At 39.0% G+C, this 15,295-nt stretch overlaps 1 protein-coding gene across 9 annotated transcripts in view; it reads right to left on the reverse strand.

The window, feature by feature from the left end:
• The window catches only part of ncam1b (neural cell adhesion molecule 1b), a 254,592-nt gene that overhangs the window by 35,179 nt on the left and 204,118 nt on the right, over nucleotides 1–15,295 (reverse strand). For all 9 annotated transcript variants that reach the window (XM_067451158.1, XM_067451159.1, XM_067451157.1 and 6 more), the window contains 4 exons: nucleotides 5,308–5,495; nucleotides 2,683–2,779; nucleotides 2,223–2,393; nucleotides 132–260 (listed from right to left, as the gene is read on the reverse strand). In XM_067451158.1, the coding sequence (XP_067307259.1) occupies nucleotides 132–260; nucleotides 2,223–2,393; nucleotides 2,683–2,779; nucleotides 5,308–5,495 (585 nt within the window). The remainder of the gene's footprint in view (nucleotides 1–131; nucleotides 261–2,222; nucleotides 2,394–2,682; nucleotides 2,780–5,307; nucleotides 5,496–15,295) is intronic.

The raw sequence follows: 15,295 nt of genomic DNA on the forward strand, positions 1-15,295 counted from the left end.
ACTGTATCTTTTAGCGTCTGCGTCAGCCAAAGACTTCACACTAGCTGGTTGATAAGGTGTGTGGGCCGTCACGCCACGCTGCGCCGCTGATGGAACCGTGTGCTCCTGAGAGAGAGAAGCGTGATACTCACGGATATGCTCGGTTTTGAAAACCACTGATGGGCTGCTGTCGCCTTCGCCCTTGCCGTTGATGGCAGACATCTTGACTTCGTAATCGGTTTCAGGTTTGAGGCCGGTGACTGTGACTGAACTCAGTTCGGCTGGGAAGAAGAAGGAGAGAAGCAGATTTAATCACAAACCCAATCATTAATTCATAAACAACAGCATGCATGTTATATGGGAAACGTAAAACCTTGCCACTGAACATGGTGGGAATAGATTTGACATTTAAAGCTATCGGCATACAGTGATGCTGACATTCAATATTAGAGTAAAAAAAAAAACTTACTTAAAAGGATATTCACTCAAGAATGAAAAGTCTGTCCTCATTTACACCCTCATGCCGTTCCAAACCAGTATAAAAGTATATATTTTGAATGGTACTTTTTGGTAGTATTGGTTAACATTGACTTCCATTGTAAAAGAACACATTTATATTTCTCAAATATCTTCTCTATTACACAGAATGAATAAAGTCAAAGAGGTTTGTAACAACATGTGGTTGACAACTAATAACAATTTTCATTTTTGTTGAACTATCCCTTTAAACATTATTACTACTGGACCATTCATGAAACATGAGCAAAATGCATTCCTCACAAACGGTATGTAAAACCATTCCGTTACATTTACTTTTAATAGTAATATTAAATATTATTATATCTATTTACTAGGGTTTGGTTTAGGGTTAGTTGAGTGTTATAATTATGCATAATTTACAGTTATTACTTCTGTACATGTAGCATGTGTAATGAGGACAGTAGCTATGTTTCCATCCATCTATTTTATTCCCATTTTGGGATATTTCATAAAAATAAAAATAAAAAACTGAATGGAAACAGGGGGGGAAGCAAAAATATCTTGTCCCAGAAAGTGACTTTGTTCTCTTGAACACAAGATAGAAATGCTGGTTTATTCACAAATGTTTTATGCAATATTCCAATTTTGCTCATTGGGAAAATTATAATAAAATAGAAAACTGTTATTTTAAATTGTAATATTTAACAATATAAATGTTATTTTGGATCAAACGCAGGCTTGGTGAGCATTTAAACAAGAGATTTTTCTAAAATATAAACAAATATTATTGACCCCACATTTTTGAATGGTAGTGTTAATATTACCATAGATTTGACGTTAATAGCATAATAATTTTAAACAAACTGTATGTAAGTTATATATAATATATATTTCAGTTAATCATAAAATGGCCCTGATGGTCACTAGACATTAAGAAATGATGTTAATTTCAAATTCTTATATCACTGACAACAGTAGTCCAGCCAGGACATTATCATTTTTGAAAAAGTTGTTGTTGCAGCCCTCAACTGATGTTGATGTTGACATGTTGTGTTTTGGCCTGAAGCTCCGCCCTCCACCGATCTACCAATCCCGAAGTCAGTAGTGTTTTGGCATCCGGGTTGCCAGATCTGCTCTAGTTACCACAGCTACAAACGTTCCTGCTGATCCTGCAGCCAATCTGGCAACCTCGAGTCAGGGGGGAGGGGAGAGGGGGATACACCTGCAGTACCAGTTTTGACCACAATCTTACATACACTACCTTTAAAGTATAGTTTCTAAAAAATGTCTGTAATGTGAAATATATACTAATAAAATACAGACTGTTTATTTTTAAAGTCCTGTTTTCCACTATATAAGTCCACTATTAACTCTTTCCCTGCCAGGGAAGAGTTGACTGGTCATTCATGAGAAAATGTTTCCCTGCCAGTGACAAGATTTTACAGCTTTTGTAAAATCTGTACAACTTTTCTGCGATCTCCTGAACGAGTACAGTATCTCCAGATCAAAACACAGGGAAAGAAGAGGCAGAAACGAGCGATCTCGTATGTAAGCAGCTGCATATGTAAAATAACATTCTCATCAACATTAAACAGCATATAAATCAAAAATGCCAAATGTTACAAAGTAAAATATACTGGGGGCCATGAAATTGTGAAAATGACAAAAATAAGAGTTAAAGTCTACAAACGGTTAAAGTCAGTGGTGATGATATCCTATATAATACAGATGGCTTACTGCTTCAGTTTCTGTGACAGACTTACCATCTTTCACATCATAGACTCGCTGCACCCATTTCCCTCGGCCCACGGCTCTCCACTCGGCTCGGTACTTGAGCACAGGAACTCCTCCAGTGGACACAGGCTCTTCGAAAAGCACCTGAGCTGTGCTGGAGTATGGCTGCACTTGAGTGATGGCTGGCGCCGAGGGCACATCTGCACAACAGGAGGAATTTCAAAATGTGCAGTGGGAAAACTGCACTTTAACAGCTTACGCCCGATAATACGGTTTTGATTGTGCCGTTTTGTGCTTGACAAAAGTTAACACTGGGAAAATCGAGCTCTTGTATTGCAGTTTATTGAACAAAGGCTAGAATTGCAGGTCATTCACAAATAAGAGTACCTGGAAAGCAAAAAGCATCTAAACACTCAATATTTGTTCAAATTGCTACCGCCATAAATGACTATATTGTGTACATTTTGAGATCAATACAGAGAAACAGACCAGCTTGGATCATGATGAACTCTCTGGTTTCGGTCCCGATCTCATTGGAAGCAGTACAGTTGTAGTTGCCAAAGTCGCTCTGAGACTCTGGATTGACCTGGAACAGATCAAGTAAATGCATTAACCTCTAGTCTCCATCTCATCATTTATCTTTAAAACGTTCATTTTGCCACTGCGGTTCCATTAGATGTGTATTTACTCCTGACAGTGTGCTCGCTGTGCTTAAATATTGATAAGACACACAGGCTGTGGTAGTGCCCTACAGCAACCCTACACCTTTCCTGGATAAAGCTCACAAAATCAGGTCTAGATCACATTTCACCCCCAAACCAAAATAAATAAACAAGATGTAATATTTGTGATACAGAAAAATAAGCTTGTTTTTAAAACCATTTAGACTGTTGATGATGAACAAATATCTTTATTTACATAAATCTTTTGACGGGATACGCCATTCTTTTTTCATATTAAACTATGCTATTCCCTTAACTAAGACGAGTTGATACATACCTCTTTTGTCTCTCATTTCTGCTTCTTCTTTGTCTGTGTTTTGATCTGGAGATACTGCACTCATTCAGGAGATGCGTAATAGCGCACACTATCTTATAACAGTAAAACACAAAAGTATAACTATAATGTGTGGCGGAAGAGCACATTTGAGAGTACTTCGACTCGGTGCAGTCGTGCCTGAAAAATCCTCTCCCCCATTGATGGAAATGAGAGAGGAAGGGTGAGTTTTGAGGGAGAATATTTCAGGCATGACTTTTTACTGCGCTGAGTGGAAGTACTCTTAAAAGTGCTATTCCGCCATACATTATAGTTATTCGTTTTAACCCGCTTAGAAAAGTGCCCCATTTTATTTTGTGTCACCATACTAGGTCGTTCAACTATTAGTGTAACTGTATTTAAATAGGGAAACGTGGAGGTGTTTGGTCTCTTCTAACTTGATCTCTGTTAGGTACCATAGTGAATGAACTGGGCTTAGAAGGCTAAGCTCAATGCTATCAGATCGTCACTGCGTTTTAGAGACGAGAGAGGTATGTATCAACTTGCTGAAGGGAGTAACCGTTTAATATGGGAAATTAAGGGAATAACAGTTTAATATGAAAAAACAGTGGAGAATTCCTTTAAGTGAACAAATCTTGCATGAGCCAACAGAACTAGAGTCTAAGCTGAAAGTGAAAGAAACATTATTGGCTGAATTACTGAATGAATACATTACCTTCACTGAAGGACTCTGTTATTTAGTGTTATTTTAGTGTTATTGAAAGTATATATTATTACAGTTTTCATTAACATTTTGAACTAGCTTTCATTTTTATACTTTTTAATTTCCATTTGAATTAAATTGGGTAATTATGTTAGCCTGACAAGCCAGACCCACATCAAGATGTTTGGTCTGGAAACTCACCATTGACAGGGCTCAATCCGAGGGGCGGGATAAACGGTTGTCTTTCAAACTCCTTCTGCATGGCGTGCACACAATAGGATAGCGCTACAACCAACCAGAGCAACAAAGGTGAAGCAGAGCTAGTTAATAGATTAAACTTTCGCCGTATGCCGGTCAGTAAAACTCCAAACACATCTTTCCTTTTTAAGAATGACTTCGGTGCCGTTCTTTGTTCTTTTCTCAGAAAAAAGCTCAACTCCAAGTCTTCCAGAGTCGCAATCAAAGCTGATTCGAAAGACCGCCGTTCACCAGCTTCTGTGTTTACTAGAAGCATGCAAGCGCAACTCGGCCGTAATTATGTTAAGCCCCGCCCACCGACTCTATACAAGGGATGCAAACACATGTATGGTCAAAAAAGAGAGAGGTAATGCTAATTTTATCTGCTGACTGTCATAGCCGAATGCGACGCCGACGCGCAGTTTTAATGCTGAACGGAGATGATGATTGACAGCTGCAGCGGAGGTAAGACGAGTTTCCGTCAAACTTTAATTTAACGATGGAAATAATATTAATATAATATCCTTGTCCTGCACATTTAGCTATGGAATGGCTGCAGATGACTTTGTACCAGCAAATCATAATATAAGAGTGATTGCTGAAGGATCATGTGACGATATTATCACGACAGGCCGAATCTGAGCAATTGTCTGCCTGTCTGAGTTTTGTCGATAGACGGAGGCGGCCGTCTCGTAATTCTATATGCAGGAAAAACCCTGTATAACATTATAAACCAACAATACCTAACCTGCACTGATCTCACCAAAACTTAAGACGGGAAGGCGCAGCGCCGAACTCTGTTCTCAGGGAGAAATGTGTTGCAGTGGCAGATACCACAGATATTACAGTGGTACAATAACAAATACTAGCGGTTCGGCCGTGCTCAGTGTTCTGATTGGAGTGTTTGGTGGAGGCAATCAAGAATTACTGTTGGTGAAATTATAATCAGATGCATGTGATGAATAATGAAAATGCAAAAAAATCTTTAGTCACAAAACTGCATTGTATTGTCTTATTGTATCATATCGTATTGTATCGTATCGTATTGTATTTATTTTGATTTAGGGGTGAAATATAAACAGCACATGTTCTTTGTCCAGTTTCATTAGATTCCCCTTCTGGGTTCATGTGTATTTAGAATGATTACGTTCTCAGGAAGGCGCCTGTGTGGGCCGTACCTCCAGATAGCTGGCAGAGGGCTTGTTGTAGATCTTGATATTGGAGGTGTTAGCATTAGGCAGCTGGATGCTGTCTCGTAGCCACGTGATAGACACATCGCTGGGGTGAGCCAGCACTTCACAGCTGAGGTTGGCCGGGTTGCCCTCCCACGTGTACACTACTATTGGTCCCAGGATTTTCGGGGCATCTGTGTTGAAAGGCAAAGCACATATAACTGAAAAACAAACAGACCTGCTGGTAGCGCTCACCCATTGTCTACCTACCGCCCATCTACATCCGCTAAGGGAGAACAAAGCCTCCGTTGTCATTATCTTTGAAGCCTTAATGCTGAGAATAAAGCGGTTAAAGATCAAAATGTGATGACGAAGGCTTGTAAGCCGCAACGCGTAGGTGTACATGCCACCTGTTTTTAAATTCTTTATTTCTTGAGTGGAACCGTTCCTTACATCCAAAGAGCACCGAGATAAGAACATTCACACCTGCATTCTCTGTTTTGTCCATGGCTTAATCCTGTGTTCTGAAAACACAGTGCTTTGCGATGTTGAACACATCTGTTTGTGGCAGTACATAAAAGCCAATCACGCTTCACTGGCTCCAAAAAGCCCCTCCTCTGAGCAGCGTCCCTGAATAACATGCTGGAGGCCGACTTCAGGCATGATGCTCCCGTGACGTATGTGGTCGGGCCCGCGTTCCCTGACAGACCACGTGCGAATAACTGCCAGCCCGCTGGGATACTATTCTCACATTCAGCAGAGCTTCAGATGTCATTAGTCCCCATCACAGCAATACACGGCTGGTACAAAATGCACAAAACATGCGAAGAGGGAGGCTTGTATTTTCACAGCATACGCCGACGCTAATTTGAAAACAAATACAAACAGGCGCAGTGGGGGGAGCACAATGAAAGGGAAAATAGGGGGTAATTCTTTGGTTGCTATTGATTGCAATTAATAAACACTGAGGGAAGGAGTGAGCTCCATTTTTGATGTTACAGCAATATATGAATCGTAGAAAATAAATTATGTCTCTTTCAGGAAATCCTAACCATTATAACACTAAACAGCCTTGATAAGCAACAGGATATTTTGTCCATCACTGGATTTGAAAAACATTAAAATGAGTATTTCTTAAGCAAATTTATCAGGAATGCACATAGGGAATGCACACTATATATTTATAACATATAGGCGATCGGTCGATATAATAAAAAAAAGTACCTGATTTATACCCCATATTGGATATATTGGCCCAAAAGAGATAGTGGATATTTATTTTTGCAAGCTCAGTTCTTCAGTTTGTACCTTTATATTCTTAATTTTCCACTTTGCCATAGAATTACACCTATGTGCTTAAACCCCTAATTTTTTGTAAAAATGTATATCACCCATACGTTATCTATGGAAGCTTGTTTTTGCCACAGAATAAAAAAGTAAAAAGGTAGATTAAAAAAGTCACGATATTTAAGCTTGTTTAAACTTTAGTCAAAATAAATTCAGAATCGTGTGTTTATATCTATAATCTTAATATCTCTCAATTCTGACTTTATATCTCAATTCTAATGTTATATCTTACAATTCTGACTTTGTATCTTGATATCGCTCAATTCTGACTTTATATCACTCAATTCTGACTTTATATCACTCAATTCTGACTTTATATCTCACAATTCTGACTTTATATCACTCAATTCTGACTTTATATCTCTCAATTCTGACTTTATATCACTCAATTCTGACTTTATATCACTCAATTCTGACTTTATATCTCACAATTCTGACTTTATATCACTCAATTCTGACTTTATATCTCTCAATTCTGACTTTATATCTCTCAATTCTGACTTTATATCACTCAATTCTGACTTTATATCACTCAATTCTGACTTTATATCTCACAATTCTGACTTTATATCACTCAATTCTGACTTTATATCACTCAATTCTGACTTTATATCTCTCTCAATTCTGACTTGATATCACTCAATTTTGACTTTATATCTCTCAATTCTGACTTTATATCTCTCAATTCTGACTTTATATCTCTCAATTCTGACTTTATATCTCTCAATTCTGACTTTATATCTCACAATTTATATCTCACAATTCTGACTTTATAATTAGGGGCCAAGCACCGAAGGTGCGGAGGCACCTATTGAAATCGTTAGTGTTCCTATTATTAGGGGCCAAGCACCGAAGGTGCGGAGGCACCTATTGAAATTGTTAGTGTTCCTATTATTAGGGGCCAAGCACCGAAGGTGCGGAGGCACCTATTGAAATTGTTAGTGTTCCTATTATTATTATTCTGCTTCTTCTTCTTCTTCTTCTTCTTCTTCTTCTTCTTCTTCTTCTTCCGCCATAGGAGTCTCTGGCAGCCCATAGAACCGTATGGTAAAAAGTTGTGAAATTTGGCACACTCATAGAGGCCAGTCTGAGCTGTCACTATAGCAAATTTGGTGCCTCTAACTCAATCCCTCTAGCGCCACCACCTGTCCAAAGTTTCACTCATATTTATGCTTATAACTTTTGACCCCTAAGGGCTAGAAACAAAATTCTTTTTTCATCGGATTCCTTGGCTCAAGCCGATTCGATTTCACCCTATGATGTCATTTTCCGGTATGCAAATTTTCCCGCCATTTTGAATTTTCTGAAAAACCTACTTTTTCGAACTCCTCCTAGGCCGTTGCTCCGATTTTCACGAAAATTGAAACAGATCATCTTCAGAGCATGTTGACAAAAAGTTATGGAATTCAAGTTGATTCGTCCAATCGTTTTCAATAAACGCACAAACAAATTTTACGTGGAGGTTGCAAAAACACACTAAAGGCTATATCTCCGCAACGCTTTATCGTATTCAAACCAACCTTGGTACATGTCATCACAAGCATGACTTGAAGCAACATGCAGCGTTTCGGCGCAGCGCCACCTACCTGTCCGGAGATACGAAAAATGCCTATTTTGGCTTATAACTTCTGAACCGTTTATCCAAAAATCATAAAATTGGTCTCATTAGATTCAGGGCGTCATGCCGAGTCGACTGATATCCAATTTTACCATGTCGGCCATTTTGGATGTCGGCCATTTTGAATTATGTGCAAAAATGCTGTATTTTATGAACGCATGAACAGATTGTTATGAAACTTGGTATGGGTCATCACCACGATGCCCTGAAGTAGCCTGAGAAGTTTCGAAACAGCGCCACCTAGTGGAGAATTTTTTTTTTCAAACGCTTATAACTTTGGGTGTGGTTGACATATTTTGATGGGAGTGTGTTTTTTGGTCTCCTGAATCCTTGCCGACTCCAACGATACCAGACTTGCCAGGTTTCGGCATATGGTTTGCGCAGAGTTGTAATTTAGTGCTTAAAAAACATTTGCTGATATCTTCGAAACCGCTAGTCCGATCGAGACGAAACCAGCCTCAGAAGTTCGGAAACATAGGTCGATAGCTATACGTTAATGCCCAAATCTCAAAATATTGATAGTAAGGGGTAGTAAAATCCAATCAAAGTCAGGTGTCAGTCATTTTTTACGTGTTTTTTCATATAAATGTCTATAACTCCAAAACAAAATGAAATATTTTCACCAAACTTGACACACATATGTATGGGCTCACTACGAGGACACATAAAAAAATTGGTGGGATTGTGCCTCTTGGTGGCGCTATAATAAAACAAAACATGAAATTCCCATTGACTTCAATGCAGTATTACGGTTTAAAATGCTAATGCTATAATTTAAGAATGCACTAGTGTATCATTACAAAACTCGGTATGTGTCTTCCGCTCTATGTCCCGAAGATATTCAAAAAGTTTCGGGGCAGCGCCACCTTGTGGTCAAAAGTTGTAATAAAATGTACAAAAATGCTAATAACTTTTGATTAAATTAGCCTATTGTAATGAGACTGGTCATAATACATTCATTGGCTCATGCCGAGAAGATAGATACCAATTTTGCCATATTTTGCAAACATATCTGTGCTCCATCTTGTTATTTGTTAAAAATCTACTTTTTCAAACTCATCCTAGACCGTTTGTCCGATTTTCACCAAAATTGATCCGTATCGTCTTCAGACCATGCTGACAAATAGTTATGGATTTCGGATTGATAGACAAAACAGTTTTCATATACCACTGCAACAGAGTTGAGCCATGATGCAAAAATTACTCTTGAGGCTGTATCTCTGCAATGCTTTGACATATTGACACCAAACTTTGCATGTGTCATTGTCATCTCAATCTGACTAAACCACATCAGTTTCGTAACAGTGACACCTATTGGTCGAAAGTGATAAACCATTAAACCATTATTATTGACTGTATTTAAAATTTGACTGCTATTTTGCCTAAAATCAACTTAATAGGTCCTTAATGGCTCATTGTTGCAGTTGGCTTGAGACTTCCAGCCATGCTGGCATGTCTTGTCTTCTTCTTTGCGCTTGGCCCCGATAATGGCTGCTTGCAGCTATATTTAGGGGCCAAGCACCGAAGGTGCGGAGGCACCTATTGAAATTGTTAGTGTTCCTATTATTATTATTCTGCTTCTTCTTCTTCTTCTTCTTCTTCCGCCATAGGAGTCTCTGGCAGCCCATAGAACCGTATGGTAAAAAGTTGTGAAATTTGGCACACTCATAGAGGCCAGTCTGAGCTGTCACTATAGCAAATTTGGTGCCTCTAACTCAATCCCTCTAGCGCCACCACCTGTCCAAAGTTTCACTCATATTTATGCTTATAACTTTTGACCCCTAAGGGCTAGAAACAAAATTCTTTTTTCATCGGATTCCTTGGCTCAAGCCGATTCGATTTCACCCTATGATGTCATTTTCCGGTATGCAAATTTTCCCGCCATTTTGAATTTTCTGAAAAACCTACTTTTTCGAACTCCTCCTAGGCCGTTGCTCCGATTTTCACGAAAATTGAAACAGATCATCTTCAGAGCATGTTGACAAAAAGTTATGGAATTCAAGTTGATTCGTCCAATCGTTTTCAATAAACGCACAAACAAATTTTACGTGGAGGTTGCAAAAACACACTAAAGGCTATATCTCCGCAACGCTTTATCGTATTCAAACCAACCTTGGTACATGTCATCACAAGCATGACTTGAAGCAACATGCAGCGTTTCGGCGCAGCGCCACCTACCTGTCCGGAGATACGAAAAATGCCTATTTTGGCTTATAACTTCTGAACCGTTTATCCAAAAATCATAAAATTGGTCTCATTAGATTCAGGGCGTCATGCCGAGTCGACTGATATCCAATTTTACCATGTCGGCCATTTTGGATGTCGGCCATTTTGAATTATGTGCAAAAATGCTGTATTTTATGAACGCATGAACAGATTGTTATGAAACTTGGTATGGGTCATCACCACGATGCCCTGAAGTAGCCTGAGAAGTTTCGAAACAGCGCCACCTAGTGGAGAATTTTTTTTTTCAAACGCTTATAACTTTGGGTGTGGTTGACATATTTTGATGGGAGTGTGTTTTTTGGTCTCCTGAATCCTTGCCGACTCCAACGATACCAGACTTGCCAGGTTTCGGCATATGGTTTGCGCAGAGTTGTAATTTAGTGCTTAAAAAACATTTGCTGATATCTTCGAAACCGCTAGTCCGATCGAGACGAAACCAGCCTCAGAAGTTCGGAAACATAGGTCGATAGCTATACGCTAATGCCCAAATCTCAAAATATTGATAGTAAGGGGTAGTAAAATCCAATCAAAGTCAGGTGTCAGTCATTTTTTACGTGTTTTTTCATATAAATGTCTATAACTCCAAAACAAAATGAAATATTTTCACCAAACTTGACACACATATGTATGGGCTCACTACGAGGACACATAAAAAAATTGGTGGGATTGTGCCTCTTGGTGGCGCTATAATAAAACAAAACATGAAATTCCCATTGACTTCAATGCAGTATTACGGTTTAAAATGCTATTGCTATAATTTAAGAATGCACTAGTGTATCATTACAAAACTCGGTATGTGTCTTCCGCTCTATGTCCCGAAGATATTCAAAAAGTTTCGGGGCAGCGCCACCTTGTGGTCAAAAGTTGTAATAAAATGTACAAAAATGCTAATAACTTTTGATTAAATTAGCCTATTGTAATGAGACTGGTCATAATACATTCATTGGCTCATGCCGAGAAGATAGATACCAATTTTGCCATATTTTGCAAACATATCTGTGCTCCATCTTGTTATTTGTTAAAAATCTACTTTTTCAAACTCATCCTAGACCGTTTGTCCGATTTTCACCAAAATTGATCCGTATTGTCTTCAGACCATGCTGACAAATACTTATGGATTTCGGATTGATAGACAAAACAGTTTTCATATACCACTGCAACAGAGTTGAGCCATGATGCAAAAATTACTCTTGAGGCTGTATCTCTGCAATGCTTTGACATATTGACACCAAACTTTGCATGTGTCATTGTCATCTCAATCTGACTAAACCACATCAGTTTCGTAACAGTGACACCTATTGGTCGAAAGTGATAAACCATTAAACCATTATTATTGACTGTATTTAAAATTTGACTGCTATTTTGCCTAAAATCAACTTAATAGGTCCTTAATGGCTCATTGTTGCAGTTGGCTTGAGACTTCCAGCCATGCTGGCATGTCTTGTCTTCTTCTTTGCGCTTGGCCCCGATAATGGCTGCTTGCAGCTATATTTATTATTCTGCTTCTTCTTCTTCTTCTTTTTCTTTTTCTTCCGCCATAGGAGTCTCTGGCAGCCCATAGAACCGTATGGTAAAAAGTTGTGAAATTTGGCACACTCATAGAGGCCAGTCTGAGCTGTCACTATAGCAAATTTGGTGCCTCTAACTCAATCCCTCTAGCGCCACCACCTGTCCAAAGTTTCACTCATATTTATGCTTATAACTTTTGACCCCTAAGGGCTAGAAACAAAATTCTTTTTTCATCGGATTCCTTGGCTCAAGCCGATTCGATTTCACCCTATGATGTCATTTTCCGGTATGCAAATTTTCCCGCCATTTTGAATTTTCTGAAAAACCTACTTTTTCGAACTCCTCCTAGGCCGTTGCTCCGATTTTCACGAAAATTGAAACAGATCATCTTCAGAGCATGTTGACAAAAAGTTATGGAATTCAAGTTGATTCGTCCAATCGTTTTCAATAAACGCACAAACAAATTTTACGTGGAGGTTGCAAAAACACACTAAAGGCTATATCTCCGCAACGCTTTATCGTATTCAAACCAAACTTGGTACATGTCATCACAAGCATGACTTGAAGCAACATGCAGCGTTTCGGCGCAGCGCCACCTACCTGTCCGGAGATATGAAAAATGCCTATTTTGGCTTATAACTTCTGAACCGTTTATCCAAAAATCATAAAATTGGTCTCATTAGATTCAGGGCGTCATGCCGAGTCGACTGATATCCAATTTTACCATGTCGGCCATTTTGGATGTCGGCCATTTTGAATTATGTGCAAAAATGCTGTATTTTATGAACGCATGAACAGATTGTTATGAAACTTGGTATGGGTCATCACCACGATGCCCTGAAGTAGCCTGAGAAGTTTCGAAACAGCGCCACCTAGTGGAGAATTTTTTTTTTCAAACGCTTATAACTTTGGGTGTGGTTGACATATTTTGATGGGAGTGTGTTTTTTGGTCTCCTGAATCCTTGCCGACTCCAACGATACCAGACTTGCCAGGTTTCGGCATATGGTTTGCGCAGAGTTGTAATTTAGTGCTTAAAAAACATTTGCTGATATCTTCGAAACCGCTAGTCCGATCGAGACGAAACCAGCCTCAGAAGTTCGGAAACATAGGTCGATAGCTATACGCTAATGCCCAAATCTCAAAATATTGATAGTAAGGGGTAGTAAAATCCAATCAAAGTCAGGTGTCAGTCATTTTTTACGTGTTTTTTCATATAAATGTCTATAACTCCAAAACAAAATGAAATATTTTCACCAAACTTGACACACATATGTATGGGCTCACTACGAGGACACATAAAAAAATTGGTGGGATTGTGCCTCTTGGTGGCGCTATAATAAAACAAAACATGAAATTCCCATTGACTTCAATGCAGTATTACGGTTTAAAATGCTAATGCTATAATTTAAGAATGCACTAGTGTATCATTACAAAACTCGGTATGTGTCTTCCGCTCTATGTCCCGAAGATATTCAAAAAGTTTCGGGGCAGCGCCACCTTGTGGTCAAAAGTTGTAATAAAATGTACAAAAATGCTAATAACTTTTGATTAAATTAGCCTATTGTAATGAGACTGGTCATAATACATTCATTGGCTCATGCCGAGAAGATAGATACCAATTTTGCCATATTTTGCAAACATATCTGTGCTCCATCTTGTTATTTGTTAAAAATCTACTTTTTCAAACTCATCCTAGACCGTTTGTCCGATTTTCACCAAAATTGATCCGTATCGTCTTCAGACCATGCTGACAAATAGTTATGGATTTCGGATTGATAGACAAAACAGTTTTCATATACCACTGCAACAGAGTTGAGCCATGATGCAAAAATTACTCTTGAGGCTGTATCTCTGCAATGCTTTGACATATTGACACCAAACTTTGCATGTGTCATTGTCATCTCAATCTGACTAAACCACATCAGTTTCGTAACAGTGACACCTATTGGTCGAAAGTGATAAACCATTAAACCATTATTATTGACTGTATTTAAAATTTGACTGCTATTTTGCCTAAAATCAACTTAATAGGTCCTTAATGGCTCATTGTTGCAGTTGGCTTGAGACTTCCAGCCATGCTGGCATGTCTTGTCTTCTTCTTTGCGCTTGGCCCCGATAATGGCTGCTTGCAGCTATATTTAGGGGCCAAGCACCGAAGGTGCGGAGGCACCTATTGAAATCGTTAGTGTTCCTATTATTAGGGGCCAAGCACCGAAGGTGCGGAGGCACCTATTGAAATTGTTAGTGTTCCTATTATTATTATTCTGCTTCTTCTTCTTCTTCTTCTTTTTCTTTTTCTTCCGCCATAGGAGTCTCTGGCAGCCCATAGAACCGTATGGTAAAAAGTTGTGAAATTTGGCACACTCATAGAGGCCAGTCTGAGCTGTCACTATAGCAAATTTGGTGCCTCTAACTCAATCCCTCTAGCGCCACCACCTGTCCAAAGTTTCACTCATATTTATGCTTATAACTTTTGACCCCTAAGGGCTAGAAACAAAATTCTTTTTTCATCGGATTCCTTGGCTCAAGCCGATTCGATTTCACCCTATGATGTCATTTTCCGGTATGCAAATTTTCCCGCCATTTTGAATTTTCTGAAAAACCTACTTTTTCGAACTCCTCCTAGGCCGTTGCTCCGATTTTCACGAAAATTGAAACAGATCATCTTCAGAGCATGTTGACAAAAAGTTATGGAATTCAAGTTGATTCGTCCAATCGTTTTCAATAAACGCACAAACAAATTTTACGTGGAGGTTGCAAAAACACACTAAAGGCTATATCTCCGCAACGCTTTATCGTATTCAAACCAACCTTGGTACATGTCATCACAAGCATGACTTGAAGCAACATGCAGCGTTTCGGCGCAGCGCCACCTACCTGTCCGGAGATACGAAAAATGCCTATTTTGGCTTATAACTTCTGAACCGTTTATCCAAAAATCATAAAATTGGTCTCATTAGATTCAGGGCGTCATGCCGAGTCGACTGATATCCAATTTTACCATGTCGGCCATTTTGGATGTCGGCCATTTTGAATTATGTGCAAAAATGCTGTATTTTATGAACGCATGAACAGATTGTTATGAAACTTGGTATGGGTCATCACCACGATGCCCTGAAGTAGCCTGAGAAGTTTCGAAACAGCGCCACCTAGTGGAGAATTTTTTTTTTCAAACGCTTATAACTTTGGGTGTGGTTGACATATTTTGATGGGAGTGTGTTTTTTGGTCTCCTGAATCCTTGCCGACTCCAACGATACCAGACTTGCCAGGTTTCGGCATATGGTTTGCGCAG

The sequence above is a fragment of the Pseudorasbora parva genome, chromosome 8 (assembly GCF_024679245.1).
Source record: "Pseudorasbora parva isolate DD20220531a chromosome 8, ASM2467924v1, whole genome shotgun sequence".
In the NCBI taxonomy this organism is placed as follows: domain Eukaryota; kingdom Metazoa; phylum Chordata; class Actinopteri; order Cypriniformes; family Gobionidae; genus Pseudorasbora; species Pseudorasbora parva.